The 18,043-nt window shown below is 41.5% G+C and overlaps 1 protein-coding gene across 1 annotated transcript; it reads left to right on the top strand.

Annotated features, from left to right (window-relative positions):
- The first annotated feature begins 3,682 nt into the window (after window positions 1-3,682).
- On the top strand, window positions 3,683-16,604 carry LOC310940771 (uncharacterized protein). The gene is made up of 8 exons (XM_083905770.1): window positions 3,683-3,747; window positions 8,812-10,311; window positions 11,612-11,713; window positions 12,390-12,485; window positions 13,511-13,627; window positions 13,824-14,057; window positions 14,253-14,602; window positions 15,412-16,604. Exons 1-8 carry the CDS (start codon window positions 3,690-3,692, stop codon window positions 15,910-15,912), a joined length of 2,958 nt encoding a protein of 985 aa, XP_083761896.1. The 5' UTR covers window positions 3,683-3,689; the 3' UTR covers window positions 15,913-16,604.
- The last annotated feature ends 1,439 nt before the right edge of the window (window positions 16,605-18,043 follow it).

The raw sequence follows: 18,043 nt of genomic DNA, 5'->3' as shown, positions 1-18,043 counted from the left end.
TGAACTTAATCGGTGGGGAAAAAATTAGTTGACACTTAATTTAGTAATGGACTAATCGTTGCAGCCCTTTAAACAGGTTTACTTGAAACTGTATTCTGATATGAATAAGCCCTTAAAAATAAGCTGAACAATTTATATTAATCATTTTTGGAGTTAACGTTCATGTTTTTATCAACTTATTTTATTTCTGTCATTGTTACTGAAAGTTGAAGGCGAACTATATATGTGTGTATATATGTATGTATATGCATACATACATATATATGTATATTTTTGTGTGTATATATATACATATGTGTATAGATATATATGTATCTATATATATATAGATACATATATGTGTATGTATATAGATCTATAAGTGTATAGATCTATATACATATGTGTATATATGTATGTATATATATGTATGTGTGTGTATATATATATATATATATATATATATGTATGTGTGTGTGTGTGTATATATATATATATATATGTGTGTATATATATATATATATATACACGTGTATATATATGTGTGTATATATATATATATATATATATATACACGTGTATATATATATATATACATACATACATATATATATATATATATGTATATATATATATATATACGTGTATATATATGTGTATATATATATACACGTGTATATATATGTATATATATATACACGTGTATATATATGTATATATATATACACGTGTATATATATGTATATATATACACGTGTGTATATATATGTATATATATATACACGTGTATATATATGTATATATATATACACGTGTATATATATGTATATATATATACACGTGTGTATATATATGTATATATATATACACGTGTATATATATGTATATATATATACACGTGTATATATATGTATATATATATACACGTGTATATATACGTGTATATATATGTATATATATGTATGTGTATATATATATATATATATATATATACACGTGTATATATACGTATGTGTATATGTATATATTGTCAGGGAACAGGAGGCCTTCAGATGATTTCATGAAGTTTCAACTCTGCGTCATTGGTCTTCTGCGGTTGTGCTCGTCTTAAGAAAAAATGTGAGAGAATCAAACGTTTGTGGCTTGCTGACCCTTTTGTAAGGACTTTGTGTCAGTTTTTAATCAATTTCATACGATTGTTCATGTAAAAAAAAATATATATATATAAATATATATGGAAAATTGGTCTGATGCTAATGAAGCGTTGAAGGCTTCCAGCGTTCCCTCCAGATTTCAGTCGGTCTTCTGGTCTTGCGTTTGTTGATTTCCGTGACTATGCACTAGTTTTTGTTTTTTTCTGCAATGTATGCAAACCCATCTTCAGTCCATTTGTCGGTGCCATTTATACACAAGGCAGAGTTATCTATGCACCGTTGGTAGGTGTCTGCATTACATCTACAGTATCTCCGAAACTTGACGTGTACGTATCAAAGAATGTAGTAGTCTCTACTCGCAAAAGGTGCTCTTCGTCAACCTGGTGCTTCAGAGGCGAGCAGTGAACTGAGGCCGAAACTCGTCACATAACTTCACACATGATGTTTTTCTTGTTCTTGTTTTAGAGGGGGGTGATTTGTCGTTTCCACATTTTGGAATTGCTCCGAAGTAGGAGAGCGCCGAGGAGTTTGTCTGATAACGAATGGCAACTCATTTTAAAGAAAAGTTTTCATTGTGAATCCAAGTTCCACAAATCTCAATCGACAGCGTGATTTCAGTGCATCAAATGCCACAAAGAGTGCAAGAATCGCTATTCAGTGAGACTGAAATTTGACTGAAATCCTCCCCAACGAATCTCCACTCCTCTTTTTTTTTTTTTCATTTTAAACACACCAAATCTGTGCACCTCATGTTACATTGCTTGTATTAATCCCGGGAATTTGACTGGAAATGTCTTGCTTGGAGCGTCTCTCCTGTCATCCTCGGTTTGAAATGCTGACTTGATGCTGTAAACATTCCCTTTTTGTTTGGATTAGTATCTGTCGTTTGATCTCTCGCGTGTTCTGTTGCCAATTGAATGCATGTTACTAATTGCCATTTCCTCTCGTCTAAAGTGAGCTTTTGTTTTGACATTTGTTTACTTTCTGAGGGTTTTTCATGTTTTTTGGGTTGTTTTTTTGGGGGCCGGAGTCACGCTGACATCAGTTTTATGTCTGGTTAGATTAGTATTTTCATACCAAACGGAGTGAGAGAGGGGCTTATTGTTCGTGAAGCTTTGCTTAAAGGGTTTGGCGTTCTGCTGACTGAAGCGAGGCCACAGCAGGAGTTTGGGCGAGCTTTGTTGGTCAGAAAAACACGCGTTTCTGTAAATTGTGTTGCAGTAGTTGGAGTTTTCAGATATTCGATATGAAGCACTTGCTGTTCTGTACTTTCTGAATCAGTGACGAGGAACTTTTTGTTTTTATGGCATTTATTTTTCTTCCGTAAAGCCCTTTTGCTGTGACGCAATTTTACATCTGTTTATTGCGTTTTTGCTTCTTTGTTTTTTTTTTTTTTTTTCATTTGTCATTATTTGTCCTGTTATCCTTTTTTTGGTGACAAGCATTTTTATATATATTTTTGTGTGACTTTTTTTTCTCCATCAGTCCAGGTCGATGAGAAGCTGTTATATTTTGTTAATAAAAGAAAAACTTGGGTAAACAGGCCTTTGTAAAGATGAAAAAAAGAAATAAAAATTTGTACTTTTTTATTACACCTCTGCTGTTTGCTGTTGTATTATTATGTAGAAGACATTAACCCATCCTGTCCAGCAGGTGGTGACATTGAGCAGCTTGAGGAAGCTCAGTATTTAACAGGCATAATGGAAAATCCTTCTTTTAGTTTATCTCTGTCATGAAGGATGAACCCTATTTCGACAAGTTAACCTAGTTCCCTGGTGCCTTAATGAACATGTCTATGACATGCTTTGGTTAAAATACCTTAAGGATGAAGCAACACAGCAGTTCAATCACTCTGCCAAAACAGCCCTGTGTCTCTTTCAGTCCACCTTTAAAAAAAAAAAAGAAAAGTAAGACAGAAGTTAAGGGACAGGAAATGACATCAGCCACAAAGGCTACTGGGAGCTAACGGCAGTTAGCATTTGGAAAAGTGATCATTTGCAAGCTCTAGCAGGCACATTGCCGTCATATATAACATGTATCCACTGTACAGATAAATCCTCTAGGGTTGGAAGTTTGTGTGGTACTCTGTGCTGCACTGTGGAGCCAAGAATAGAACTTAGCGAGACAGCAATTCCAGGAATTTAGCGCGTTGTGACGCCCCAATGAGTGCGGAAGTCAACATCGCGTGTGCCGTCTCCTGTACAACTGAGGAGGACCACACAAACATGAGTGAGTCATTTTTTTCACACTTTGCCGAGTGGTAGATCCTCCAGAGTCCAAAATATAACGATTTAAATGATTAAAAAGTTGATTTCGCATAATACGGGCCATTTTTATGACGAAAACCGCAACATTACAACGTATTATTCACCATGTCTCTTCCTGTTTTATCTGCTCTCCACATTAACCAGGCAGTTGTGACACACAATGTCTGATGTGGGTGCAGTTGCTGTGCCCCCCTCCCCCCCCGCCACTCCCTCTGGCATGCCCTCTGACCTTCAGCCGGAGCAGTATATATAACCCTCATGGATGAAGGAGCAGCCCCCGGCAGTCGAAATGAAGTCCACGGTGTCTGCGTGCTGCCTGTTCTCGCTGCTGATCCTGTCTGCTGCAGGTATTTATGGTGGAGGATAATAATCACTCGCTCTTATTGATTACATTTATGGTGTCATTTCAACACTTTGTTGTGTGCACTGGCAAGTTACTTTTATGTTATAACTGAAGTCAGTTTCTTCAGTGTAGTTTGAATTGATTTATTTCATGGTCACCAAGTGAAGTTAACACCAATGTATTTACATAACATGGACACCAATAATGCTCAAAAATGTCTTTTTCTGTTGAGTTGCCGTTGCATCCCAGAGGTCACGACTGTGTTCCGTTTATGACCAAGTGATCAGAACTCAGAACTTGGTCTTTTTTTGCTTACCTTCAGTTTCATGTATTATGGTGGTTGTTACAGTTTCTCAGTGTGCCCGTAGCCTTTTATGGCTGTTGTGTTGAAGCAGATTGACAGACAGCTACGCACCGAACAGTATACTAGTCCATATACTGTATTTCAGTGTGAGGTTATTGGTTGCACACGTGTTAATGCAAGGGTCTGAGCTGCGACATGACACCAGCTGATGGAAACTGTGCTTGTTCTCTCTGTCCTGGATACAAAACTTGGACTCTCTACAAAGAGTCGCACCCAAAGCTATAAAGCTGGTTGTAGTTCATTTTCCCACTCATTGTCTGTGAGTTTCCTGTGTGCATTTAACCCCCACTCCACCTGTTTGAGCTTCAGTGAGGATTTTGGCATTTCACAGTCACTTGAGGTGTTTTTAGCAACGTAGGAAATTTGGAATTATCATTAAAAGCTCTTGTTTGTTTCCAAAACGTTTTCAGGAAACTGACTTTTGACACTTAAAGCTGAGACAAGAATACCCTTGTCTGCCCTTGCGCTGACTCGTTCTCACATCGTCACCAGATACTGTCGACACCGACAGCTTACCCTTAAACACGTTTATTTTAAAGACTCTCGTGCAAACGGGAGCAAGCGCGTGTCGCTCATGTATGAATACCGAGATTCAGCCAACATTTGAAACTATAAGACAGTCGCGGAGACGTATGTGAGCACAGTTTCACTTCACATTTAGGCCACAGCTGCATGTAATGTCTCAATAAAGCCTCAACACTCGCTCTGTGCGCCGTCTGCAGAGCTGCTAATCTGTTGTCCCGGTGTGCAGGGGATGTCCCAGCTAAAACAGGCATGAGAGCTCAGCTCTCGGTGCAGTCGCCCATCAGTCGGGCTTGTTAAGAAGTGCTTTTCAAAGTCACCGTCATTGGAAGTCTTGGAGAGGGTGAAAGTTGACGGGAAATGGAATCCGCAATTCATTTGAGAAGCTGCTGATATAAACACGGATCTTTATTAGTTTCCCCATAAATAGGCCTGAACTTACTGCCGCTTGCATGTATATATATGTATACATATTCCATTAAAAACCGGACGTTTGCAGCTAGATTCATTTAATGTTATATTCATTGAAAAGAAAGTGCTTTTCCTTGAAAAATAAGGACATTTCTATGTCACCCCGAACTTTTGAACGGTAGTGTAAGCATATGAAGTGACAGGAGTTTGTGCATGTCATCACTCCCGGTGCAAATCCATTCAGTGTTCCTGGTCTCTGAAAAGATCCAGTGTCATGCACAGCTGCACACTGTTGCAGGAATGTGAGCAATAGTGCAGCAGAGCTGCAGCCCGGGCCTCATGACAGTCACAGGGCGAAGAGGAGCGTCACCCTCTTCTCTGAAAATAGAGTGGAATCATCTCTCCTTCTTTTCACCCACTGACTCATTGTGGGACTATTTCGGTCTCAAAGAGGTACCGTCCAGCACCCAGGCACCTGTCCCACTCTGTCCCCGTGACACAGGCTTCACTGCAGCAACAGCAGAGAGAGATTTCACCACAACCGGTCGAGCCAGATAGCTGCACATCTTTGAGTCTGGTTCTTTGTCATGCGTCCCTGTTGGTGGACTTGCAGGCGTTTAAGTCATAAAAACGAACGTGTTTGACCCTGGTGTTGGCGCTAGAGGAAAAGTTAAAGGATTCCCTAACTGAATTATCCTGTCCTCAATTTATGTTTGTATGTTGTTGTGATATTTAAGTCCGGAGCAAAACGGTGGAGAGATTCAGACGTGCATGTTCTGCTTATTTGGTTTTCCTCTACTGTTTTGTTTCGCATGGCTGTGAATCTCTTCTCTCTTCATGATGTCGATGTCTCAGAAATTATCACAGTATTATCTTCACATGTATTGCGTCTCATATTTTCCCTCCTCCACTGGCTTATCTTTTTTTTTCCATCTTCCTAATTTTGTTAGCTTTAATTCAATTTGGCCACTGCACCAGCCCAGCAGAAAATGATCCCTGTAGTTTATCTTCATAACTATCTCAAGGCATGCAAGCGCAGGGGGAGAAGCCAGTGAATTTATCTAAATGTATCTTCTAAGTTTATATAATTCATGTGAATGGCAATTGTCTTTCAGCAGTGAGTACGACAGAGGGCACAGTATGATACCAATCAAAGTGTAGCTGCTTCTGACATAAAAGCAGCTACCTTTCACTCTCTCATCTCAGAATCTTGACCTGAATCTTCATGTTCCAACACAGACAGTGCTGTAGCACTATGTTTCTGGACAACATCCAAACCAGCACGTGGATAAATCAGAGCAAAATCTTACTGTCCTTCTCAGGAATCCCTTAGATAATCTCCACGTCTTTTGTTTCACTGATTTATTGATACCTACAGAACACAAAAAACACATTTCTGACCCTTGGGCCATGGTGAATATCTGGCTCATTGCAGTCCATTGCTGTCTGCCATGACCATGTTATTACTTGAAGGGAAGATCTCAAAGCACAAACAGAACCAACACTCAATAATAATTTTCTTTTTGTGGCGTAATCAACACGGACTGCGCTCATGGAATAGAATCTCGCAGCTTTCGGTCGCCAATGCTGGCAGTGCCTTCAGCAGGTGATAAGCCAACAAAGCCTCAAGTTACACAAGTGACAAGCAAAACGATGGGAACAAAGTTTATCTGCTATGTGATTCAGGACCTTAAAATAGCAGAATGGAACCGTCATGGAGGATTGTACAGAGAGTACACAGAGTCCTGCTAAAATCATAGAACAGTAGGCTAAGTGAGAGCGTGCATGAATGTAAGGCCAAAATGTAATATTGTGACAGAGAAGGATCTGGTTCTGGTTTTGTTGGACTCAATTTCAAGTCTATCTATCTATCTATCTATCTATCTATCTATCTATCTATCTATCTATCTATCTATCTATCTATCTATCTATCTATCTATCTATCTATCTATCTATCTATCTATCTATCTATCTATCTATCTATCTATCTATCTATCTGTCTGTCTGTCTGTCTGTCTGTCTGTCTGTCTGTCCGTCCCTCCGTCCGTCCCGCCGTCTGTTAGCTTAAAGTTAGCTAAAAGAAGACATTGCTAGCTAAGAGACGACAATGCTATCTATCTATCTATCTATCTATCTATCTATCTATCTATCTATCTATCTATCTATCTATCTATCTATCTATCTATCTATCTATCTATCTATCTATCTATCTATCTATCTATCTATCTATCTATCTATCTATCTGTCTATCTATCTGTCTATCTGTCTGTCTGTCTGTCCATCCCTCCGTCCGTCCCGCCGTCTGTTAGCTTAAAGTTAGCTAAAAGAAGACATTGCTAGCTAAGAGACGACAATGCTATCTATCTATCTATCTATCTATCTATCTATCTATCTATCTATCTATCTATCTATCTATCTATCTATCTATCTATCTATCTATCTATCTATCTATCTATCTATCTATCTATCTATCTATCTATCTATCTATCTATCTATCTATCTGTTCGCTTAAAGTTAGCTAAAAGAAGGCATTGCTAGCTAAGAGAAGACATTGCTTTGTTTATTGAAAAAACAAAAAAAACCATTATTGATAGAAACAATTAGCCTTTGTCACTGCATTATTTTCATGCAGAGCAGAGAATTAGCTCACTTTGCTCCTTATGCTCAGCACAAGATATACACTGGTGGCAGCAGACGATCTCAATTAGCATATTAGCTTTTAAACATAAAGGGTCATTTTGTTCAGCGAGCAAAAGAGCCACACTCTTTAGCCCTTTGCGTAACTTGAACTGTACACTTTGCATTTAGCTGCGTGATATCACTGTGTGCCACCACGCGTCCCTCTGTCGTAACACATCACAGGCGGTTATAATTAAACAGAGGTCATGACCTTGTGCTCCTCATACTCTGCCCATGGGGATGAGAAGGCTGTCTATTAATGTACAGTACATGCATGCATATGGTGTAACACAGGTGGAGTCCCCCTGCTTTAGCTACAACAGCCTGTGAAGCCATAGTGATTACTGTTAGCCACCGTCTGAATGACGTTGAGCAGAGCTGATGTCTGTTTTACCTGTAACCCTTTGAACGCCAGGTTTCTGTCATGATGCCTCGTTGTATTTAGATGAAAATGTGAATTGTTTTCAGTATACTGCATGCAAAATTAAAAATCGCAGCAACCATCTATTGGAAATTGCATATTTTTCCGATAAAAACACAACATTTATCCCGGCTCAGCTGTCTTATTCCTGATCGCGTACACAACTGTCGTCTCCGCAGTGGCCTCAAATAGTCCATGCCACAGTGTCACCATTCAAGGGGCTGACATGTGAGTCTTAAATCTGGGATGTGCTTTTCATTTTTTCAACATTTCACCTGCTCTGTTGGAGCCAGTGATACCATGCTATCGGACATTTGTTTTGCTAGAAACATCCATTTCTGTTACCACAACCTAGGGTGTAAGACTTAAGTGGGTTTATAGGCATTCATTGGATATACTATCCAGAAGTGTGTTTGTGTAATGGTATAATTGCTTTGAAATTACAATTATTTGGAGTTTTAGAGTCTTAGAATAAACCTTTTACAGGCTTTATGGAGGTCGCCATCATGTGCAACCCTGTTTCAATCAAAACAGACAAATTAACCAAGCGTCCATATTTATATGTAAATGAAGTTCTACTATATGCACAGTCACACCATATTTCAACTGAAATGTTTTATGAACACATATCATTCTATGTAATCATGTGTCCTGTTCTCTCACCCTCACAGATCTCCTGGCAGGTTCCTCCATCCACGATGAGGAGCCTCTGGTGCAGCTGCACCTCCAGCAGTCAGAGGGAGAACTCTTCTCCTGCGGCTGTGACACATCAGAGGAACACTCCAGTCAGAGCTCCTCCAACGACACCCCGGCCCCAGAGAGGGCCATGTGTCCGCCCTGCACTCCCAAATCATCTGTGGACGAAGAAGAAGAAGAGCCAACCTCCACTCCAGAGCAGGTAGAGGAGACGGCCTCCGCTGAGGAGGAGCAGGGCGATTCAGCTTCCCAGGAGATGGTAAAAGAGGAAGAGGGGGAAGAAGAAGGAGAGGTGATATCTGAGGAGGAGAAATTAACTGAGGTTGTGTCATCTGAAGAGGAACCAGAGGAGAACACTGAAGCAGAGGAAGATGAAACGGAGGGTACATTATCGAATGAGGAAGAAGAGGAAGGGACTGAACCTCAGGAAGAAGCTGCAGAAGAAGTAGTTGAAGAGACAGTTGAGGAACCTGAAGGTGAAGACACAGAGGAGGACACAAAGGCAGCAGCTGATGAGGAGGAAGCTGAGGAGGAGGAGGAACCCGAGGAAGCCGAAGAGGAGGAAGCTGCTACTGCTGAGGATGAAGCTGAGGAGGAGGAGGAACTGGAGGAAGCCGAAGAGGAGGAAGCTGCTACTGCTGAGGATGAAGCTGAGGAGGAGGAGGAACTGGAGGAAGCTGAAGAGGAGGAAGCTGCTACTGCTGAGGATGAAGCTGAGGAGGAGGAGGAACTGGAGGAAGCTGAAGTGGAGGAAGCGGCTGCTGAGGAGGAGGAGGAGGGGGAACTGGATGAAGCTGAGGAGGAGGAAGCTGCTGCTGCTGAGGATGAAGCTGAGGAGGAGGAGGAGGAACTGGAGGAAGCTGAAGAGGAGGAAGCTGCTGCTGCTGAGGAGGAGGAGGAGGAACTGGATGAAGCTGAAGAGGAGGAAGCTGCTGCTGCTGAGGAGGAGGAGGAGGAACTGGATGAAGCCGAAGAGGAGGAAGCTGTTGCTTCTACCGAGGAGGAGGAAGCTGCTGCTGCTGCTGAGGAGGAGGAGGAGGAACTGGAGGAAGCCGAAGAGGAAGAAGCGGCTGCTCAGGAGGAGGAGGAACTGGAGGAGGCCGAAGAGGAGGAAGCTGCTGCTGCTCAGGATGAACCTGAGGAGGAGGAGGTACTGAATGAACCTGAAGAGGAGGAAGTGACTGCTGCTGAGGCAGAACTGGAGGAAGTTGCTGTAGCAGAGTCTGGACCTGAAGTCACAACAGAAACTGATGCTGAACCAGAGATATATTCTGAGCCAGAGAAAGAACCAGAGCCAGAAGTCACTTCAGAGCCAGAGATTATTCCAGAGCCAGAACCAGCTTTGAGTCCTGAGGTGGAGCCAGAGCCTGTTGTGGATGAAGTCTTGCCAGAACCTGTTGATGTTGTTGAGGAGGCGGCAACGGAGGAGAAAGCTCATGCTGCCCCCAAGGAGCCCTTAGAGTCTGACATCAAAGGTATCGAATAACATCTGAAATATCGCTCTTTTATTGTACCTGAGTACTCTACACGAGTACTCAGGTTTATTTTCAGCAGTCAAAGGGAGAACTCTTTTACGATTAATTTAGTAATAGATTCATTGTTTCAGCTCTAAAGTTATTAAGAACATTGTTTCAACTGGTATACGTGTAACTCATATGGGTCGTATAGTGACTGCAAAGTGCTTCGTCTCGGTCTCGCAGGCATGCCGAACGCCTCGAATATGACACTGTGTGTAGCTGAGGGGCAATCAGCAACAACCGCTGGTCCAGAAATAAACAGACAGAAATAGCAGAGGAAATGAACAGACAGATAGACGGACAACAGCATGACATAACAGCTGGACCTGGCACTCGGCCCATATGGTCTGGTATTCATTGAAAAAAAAGTGCTTTTCAAAAATAAGGACATTTCTAAGTGACCCCAAACTTTTGAACGTTAGTGTATAAGTTTGACTCAACAACACATAAGAAGACGCTTAAAAAAAGAGCATTATTTAAAGCATGAATATGTAACCTATAAAAACACACCCCCAGGATGTCCATATAAGGACTAGTGTATTATTCCCACGGCAATTTACCATGGGTGCACCTGCGCGAAAAATCCGTGCTGCGTGAGCACTATGGGTTAAATTGTTTTATTCTTGTCCAGGGACTAAGGGATGACAAATAGCCTCTTGGCTAGCTCTGGCACATTTTCAGAGATGTTTATGAATATGCACAGCCGCTGTTTAGCTAATACACAAATAAAAACTGAGGTTCATTCCACACATATTATATTGTCAGTGTGTGCCATAACAATGCGAACAAACTTGTTTTCATAGCATTTATGTCAGATTCACTCTCACGCAGCACAGATCTGCGCCACAGGTGCACCCTTGGTAAATTGAATTGAGGGAATAATACACAACTCCTTATATGGACATCCTGGGGGTGTGTGTTCATAGATCACATATTCAGGCTTTACAAAAGTGTTTTTTTTTATTTTTTTTTTTTATGTGTTGTTGAGTTATGATTCTATATCGCATCAAAACGCGAGTAGTGATAATTGTGCAGAAATCACAACATAGACATTTTTCCTTATATTTTTGTTCATAAAGACGAGCCAAGCGAACTTTGAAATGTGACGTATTTCCACATTTGAGTACTTTTTGCTCAGGTGTGTTTATATAGGTCGGGATAAGTCAATCTATATTGTATTCTTGTAAACTATTTTAATATAGTAAAGAGTGGAAAAAAGCATTATAAGAGTAAACTGACAGTCTGATCATCTCACCAGGTCCGAAGGTGGAAGAGGCCGCAGGCCCGAAGCTGAGGGACCGCTCCCACATCGAGGACACACTTCAGCTGTCCACTGCTGAACCCTCAGCAGAGTTCACGGGTAAGAAAACGCCTTCACGCCATCAACGTTGAACATCTGACATGAGGAAATGTGATGTGTTCTGTCTTGTCTGACCAATACGAAGAGCACATGTGCACGCGAAACATGCAAACGCTGAATAGCACTGTTGCACTGCTCACCTTTTTCTTTTTCTTTTTTGCTGCTGCGGAAATGCCTGCAGTCACAGACTGAGATGAAAATGCAGCAGAGTGTTTACAGTTACTTTGTCAATGAAAAGGAAAAACAGATGTGTTTGAGAGGGGAATGAATGCAGGTTTGCAGGCTATTTTCAGAGCTTCTCCGAAATGAAACTATCCTGGAAATTGCTTCATGATGTCGACGACGTCTTGAGGCATTTGTGTGTGTGTCCTCGGCAGGTGATTAATCAGTGCAAATATGCGCAAAGTCTCTTTTCTGTTCAGACTGATTCATTTCTGCGAGGCCAAGTACGTGCCGCAGCAGAGCAGAGCCCGTCTCTTAATTCACCTAATTCAATAAACATTATTTTTTTTTCTTCTTGGTTATTCATCTCACACTGCCAAAGCAGCGACTGCCGTAATCAGTAATGGTAGCAAGAACATTATTGATCCCCCCCTTTTTTTCCCCTAAACGAATGCTCGGCTTCATATCCCCCATTATTTACAATCCACTTCCTCCTTCCTTTCTCTCTCTTTAGCTGCGATGAGGACGCTTTTGAACAGCTACCACACAGCCATCAAACCAATGGAGGAAGCGTTCAAGTACAACGAGCTGAGGCAACATGAAGTCACAGGTAACAGGTTCCTATTAAAGCTTTAATAATAATATGCAATACGGTCAAATATGGCAAAGAGGGCATCAAGCGGGGTAAAAAACAACTCTTTAATCATCTGTTTATGTTTATTTTTAACCCTTAGCACAGATCTGTGCCGCAGGTGCACTGTGGAAGTAATACACATATCCTTATATGGACGTCCTGGGGGTGTATGATTATAGGTCACATATTCAGGCTTTAAAAAATGTGTTGTTGAGTCAAAAGTTATGATTCATTTTAGATTGAAGACTGTTCTTCCATCTCAGACTGTTCTTTTTCGTTTTAAAACTGTGACTTATTTCCAAATTTCACAAATTCAATATGATTTTGAGTGGTTTTTGCTCAGGTATGTTTATATAGATAAAAAATGTCATCAGATTGCCTATAGGTTGTGCTGAAAAAAAAAGGATATGAGACACTCTATTGTACATTCTGTATATAATGCACGTTTAAGGCAGCTAATGCTCTGTGTTCTAAGGGTTAAATAAATGTCTGTTTATACACTATGAATAATCCCTCAACTGCCACCAAGTCTCTAAAATCCAACCAGAAAATACAAACACAGCAGACTATTATCATTTCCTTCTCCAGTTTTCTTTTCAAAACAAGTAACGTTTGTGAATGAAAACATGAGCGGCACGGTCATACTCATGCTCGGGTCGTTAAATACACACTGAACAGTGAAGTCCAAATGAAGTCATCGCCGAGAGGGAGCGAGAGCCAAAAATTAGAGGGAACATTGACTCTCAGCAGCTTTGTTCCAGTACTCAAGGGCAGATAGAGTATTAAAGCTCTGGGACATCTTGTGGTAGGATGTTTAAAAGGCATCCATTTACATCCATTTTTCTTTGCAGACCAAAATCGGGCAACTTCACACTTCTCACTGTTATCCACTCTTATCAGTGATCCAATCATTTTGGACATCAAGAGCATTGTATTCAGCAAATAGCATCCTTTGTCTGTGTAAAGCCTTGTGCCCCTTTTGCCTCAACCCTTCTCTGCAGATGGCGAGATCACGTCGAAGCCTATGGTTTTGTTTTTGGGACCTTGGAGTGTCGGCAAGTCCTCCATGATCAACTACCTGCTGGGTCTTCATGGCACACCGCAACAGCTCTACACAGGTCCGTACTGAAAAAGAAAAGAAAAAGGTTTAGAAAGTATTTTTATTTTTGGAGCCTTATAATAAGTCATTTATATGTACTTTAGGTAAGGGTGTTGCTTTACATAGGTTGCCATAAGCAATGGGGTTTTATTCTATTCTATTCTTCTTATTATTAGTATTATTTATTGAAATAAATCATCTCATCCGTCCATCAGGCGCTGAGCCCACCACCTCCGAGTACACCGTCATAACGCATGGTGAGAAGTTTCGGACCGTAGAGGGCATCGTTATGGCCGCAGACAGCTCACGGTCGTTCTCTCCGCTGGAGAGGTTCGGCCAAGGCTTCCTGGAGCGGCTGGTGGGCATCGAGATGCCACACAAGCTGCTGGAGAGGGTGACCTTCGTGGACACACCCGGCATCATCGAGAACAGAAAGCAGCAGGAGAGAGGTGAGTATGAAATGACGGCATACATTTTATTTGTTAAATCGCAAAAAAAAAAATCCCTGGTGGCAGTTTGGTAGCCTTCCCTTGGGGTACCAGAGTAATGGTATGGTATGGGTGGAGCTAAACCCATGACAGCCAGCTGATTGGACGACAGAAGACCTGTACTTCACACACACAAACATTCCTCCTCTCCCTTAGGTTACCCGTACAATGAGGTATGCCAGTGGTTCATCGATCGAGCCGATCTGATCTTCCTGGTGTTCGACCCCACCAAGCTGGACGTGGGCGGCGAGCTGGAGATGCTTTTCAAGCAGATGAAGGGCCGCGAGTCCCAGATCCGCCTCATCCTCAACAAGGCCGACAGTCTTACCACGCAGGACCTGATGAGGGTCTACGGGGCCCTGTTCTGGAGCATGGCACCGCTGGTCAACGTAACGGAGCCGCCTCGGGTTTACGTCAGCTCCTTCTGGCCTCAAGACTACGCTGCAGACACCAGCCGAGAGCTCTTCATGAAGGAGGAGAGCTCGCTGCTGGAGGACCTCAACCAGGTACGACAACACTGATCACTGTGCTTTATTATGAATGTGCTTCTTTGTTCATCTTGCATCTGTGCCGCAGGTGCACCCGTGGAAAATTTCCATTTATAGGTCACATATTCAGGCTTTAAAGTCTTTATGTGTTGTTGAGTCAAAGTTCTGATTCATTTTTAGTAGTGATATGAAGTAGCAATAATTGTGCTGAATTTACGAAATATGTTTTCATTAGGTTTTTTTCTTTTCTATCATAAAAACGAGTCGAGTGACGTAGAACTGTGACGTAGTACTTTTTGCTCAGGTGTGTTTATGTACACTCTTAGAAATAAGGGTTCCAAAAGGGTCCTTCTACAAGGGCTGAGGTTCTACCATTTGCTTCTGGAAAATCCTTTCCCGAAGAAAGGGTTTTTCACGGGTTCTTGGTAACAGTAATGGTTCCAGTAAGAACCATATTTATCCAGAGAACCCTTTAAAACCCCTTTTCTGAATAAAGGATTTTAAAAGGTTTCTTCTACCTGGAGCCAAAAAGGGTTCTCCTATGAGGACAAGCCGAAGAACCTAATATGGTTCTACTTGGCACTTTTATTTCTAAGAGTGTAGCTATGTACACTACCGTTCAAAAGTTTGGGGTCACTTTTTTCAATGACTATAACATTAAATTAATCGGAAATACACTATACATTGTTAATGTGGTAAACGACTATTCTAGCTGCAAACGTCTGGTTTTTAATGGAAAATGTACATAAGTGTATAGAGGCCCATTTCCAGCAACCATCTCTCCAGTGTTCTAATGGTACATATGTTCCTTTTTCTCCCTCTTGCAGGTGATCGAGAACCAGATGGAGAACAAGATCGCGTTCATCCGCCAGCATGGCATCCGCGTGCGCATCCACGCCCTGCTGGTGGACCGCTACCTCCAGACCTACTACGACAAGCTGGGCTGGTTCAGCGACCCCTACGAGGTGTTCCAAGACATTGTCAATGACCCGGACAAGTACTACATCTTCAAGTCCATCCTGGCCAAAACCAACGTCAGCAAGTTCGATCTGCCCAACAAGGAAGCCTACCAGGACTTCTTTGGCGTGAACCCCATTTCCAGCTTCAAGCAGCTCTCCTACCACTGCAGCTGGTCCGGCGGCTGCCTGCTGGAGAAGATAGAGAAGGCCATCTCGTACGATCTCCCGGCTCTGCTCAGCAGCATCAGCAAGACTACGGTCGAGCCTGCCCCAACTAAGCCTGTACCAACAACCCCTCCACCTCTCCCCGGCACCTGTGATGGTCCCAGTTGCGAAGAGAAACCCAAGAATCGCTGGAGGAGGCAGTGAGCTGGAGGAGGGGGAATAGAGGATGGAGGCGGCGGCAGCAGCAGCATCAGCCACAGGGTTTTTTTCTGTTATGCCCACATGCTGTGACTTCCAGGAGTGGATATGGGGAGACTGAACAGAGAATGAGAGAGTGTGAAATAAGAAACGATGGAACGTGGCAAGCAGACTTGGGTCAGATAGTATTTAAGGATGTTTATTTTATCTGTAAGATTTACCATTTCCACAGTGGGACACATAGTTTTCTATGACTGTATAACGACGATCAGCGACACATTGTACTATAGATTGTCCTGTGTGACAGCTCTCTATTGCTATACTTGAGTATTTTTGACTACAGTTACACTTTTTTGTTGTCCGAGAGACTCTTTGAGCTCAGAAAATCAAATAAACAAAGCCTTTATTCCCAGGAGTGCTTGTGATACAGTATATTACTGAAATCTAAGAATGGTCGTTTTCTTAAGTTTTTTTTTTCTTTTTGTCGTTTTCAAGTTTGTATATTATTTATTCGAGTGTCTTTCATCAGACATAAGCAGTAGAAAGACGGAAAAATACTGTAACGTCTTCTGCATTTGTCTGACGAATCTGTCAAATCTGCTGTGATGTGTTTTTACTGTTAGACCTGTGGAGGTTATGATCACGTCAGGGCACACACTGTATTTCCAGTGGTGGAACAATAAAAAGAAGAGAGAAGAGCACTCTCTGTGTGTTTTTGTTCAGCAGTGATTCAACCAGTATTGTTGTCATCTTCTGTGAATAGGTATCCATTATTGCTGGGATTGTTCCTTCTTCAATATAGACTAATAATCCTGTGTTTGACATTCATATTTAAAGTAAAACAACAAGAAAAGGTGGATTTAACATTTTATTCAAAAGGAAAAGGCTGTGAAATTATTAATTTTCTGATTCATAAATTATTCTATTGGCTTTTTTATATACAAATTAAAATCAGCATTTCAGGTAAACTTCAGCCTGTGCAGTAATATCTCCTGCTTGCAGTGACTTAAAACAGCCACGGGGAGGCGTCTTCATTCAATCAGACTGACTGAGAAGAGGGGAGTGCCTGCAATGCCGAAGACTGTAGTTTCAGGCAGTTACAGTTTTGTCTTAACAGCGCCACCTGTTGGATACCACGGAACACAGCGCTTCAATTATCATGGCTTCAGCAGACGACAATACTGTTGGACTGTAAGTAAAGCATTGAGTGTGAAATTAACGTGAACTTTTGTCGTGAAAACAACTAGGAATGCTTGAATTACACCAGGACGTTTATGCTAGCTGCTAGCAAGCTGTGGCCCCAGCAGAGCAGTTTAATGTGAGTGTGAAATTAATTCGAGTTTTGACGTGAAAACAAATATGAATGCTTGAATTACACGAGGGAGTTTGTGTTAATTGTTCCAATGGTACTTAAACCACTTTGTTGTAAAGTAGGGCGCTGTTTTTAGTCGTTTTAATTCTAAACGTTTCAAACGAGCCACCGTGACGCATTTGCTAAGTCCACCGAAATAACAATAATACAACAAGTTAGCAATTTATGCTCCGTTCATTAAACGTAGTTAAATTAAAGTGTCCTCCGTTTGTTTGGTTTTTTAAATATCTTTTTCTTCTGCCTCCAGCAAAGAAAACCGTCGAATGCCTGTGTTCCCAATGTTCAGGTAAACCCATGGTTTAAGTTATATCCATGTGTTAGTGTTAGTGTAAAAATAAACCAAATGTACGAAAATTTGGATTGCTCATTTGGCTGTTAAATCCACCTTCAAAATGAAGTAGTTGGTGCAGTTTGTAGTCCGTCGTTAGGTGGCGCAAACGGAAGCCGCCTGAAACTACTGTCTCCGGCATTGCAGGCACATACTAGAGTGTCTGCTTATCATTTGTGAATGATACAAAAATAAGTGTTATGTCTTTATAACATCTGCGTTAAATAGTGAAAATCTGCATGAGAGGCCAGTAAGTAAATGCACTTAGAGGCAAGTTTGACCAAAACAGATCAGGATGTTCTGTATGAAGAATCTTATAAATTATGAATTCAGAATATGACTCCAAAAAAAAAAATGCTGAACTAGCTGAATCATTTGCTTAAACTTCCTTGTGTTTGTCAGCTGATGGCACAGGACTCCTATCATATCTCAGCTTT

The sequence above is a fragment of the Microchirus variegatus genome (assembly GCF_963457635.1).
Source record: "Microchirus variegatus genome assembly, chromosome: 19".
Classification (NCBI taxonomy): domain Eukaryota; kingdom Metazoa; phylum Chordata; class Actinopteri; order Pleuronectiformes; family Soleidae; genus Microchirus; species Microchirus variegatus.
The sequence above is the reverse complement of the archived record's forward strand: the minus strand, read 5'-3'. Positions and strand labels throughout refer to the sequence as shown.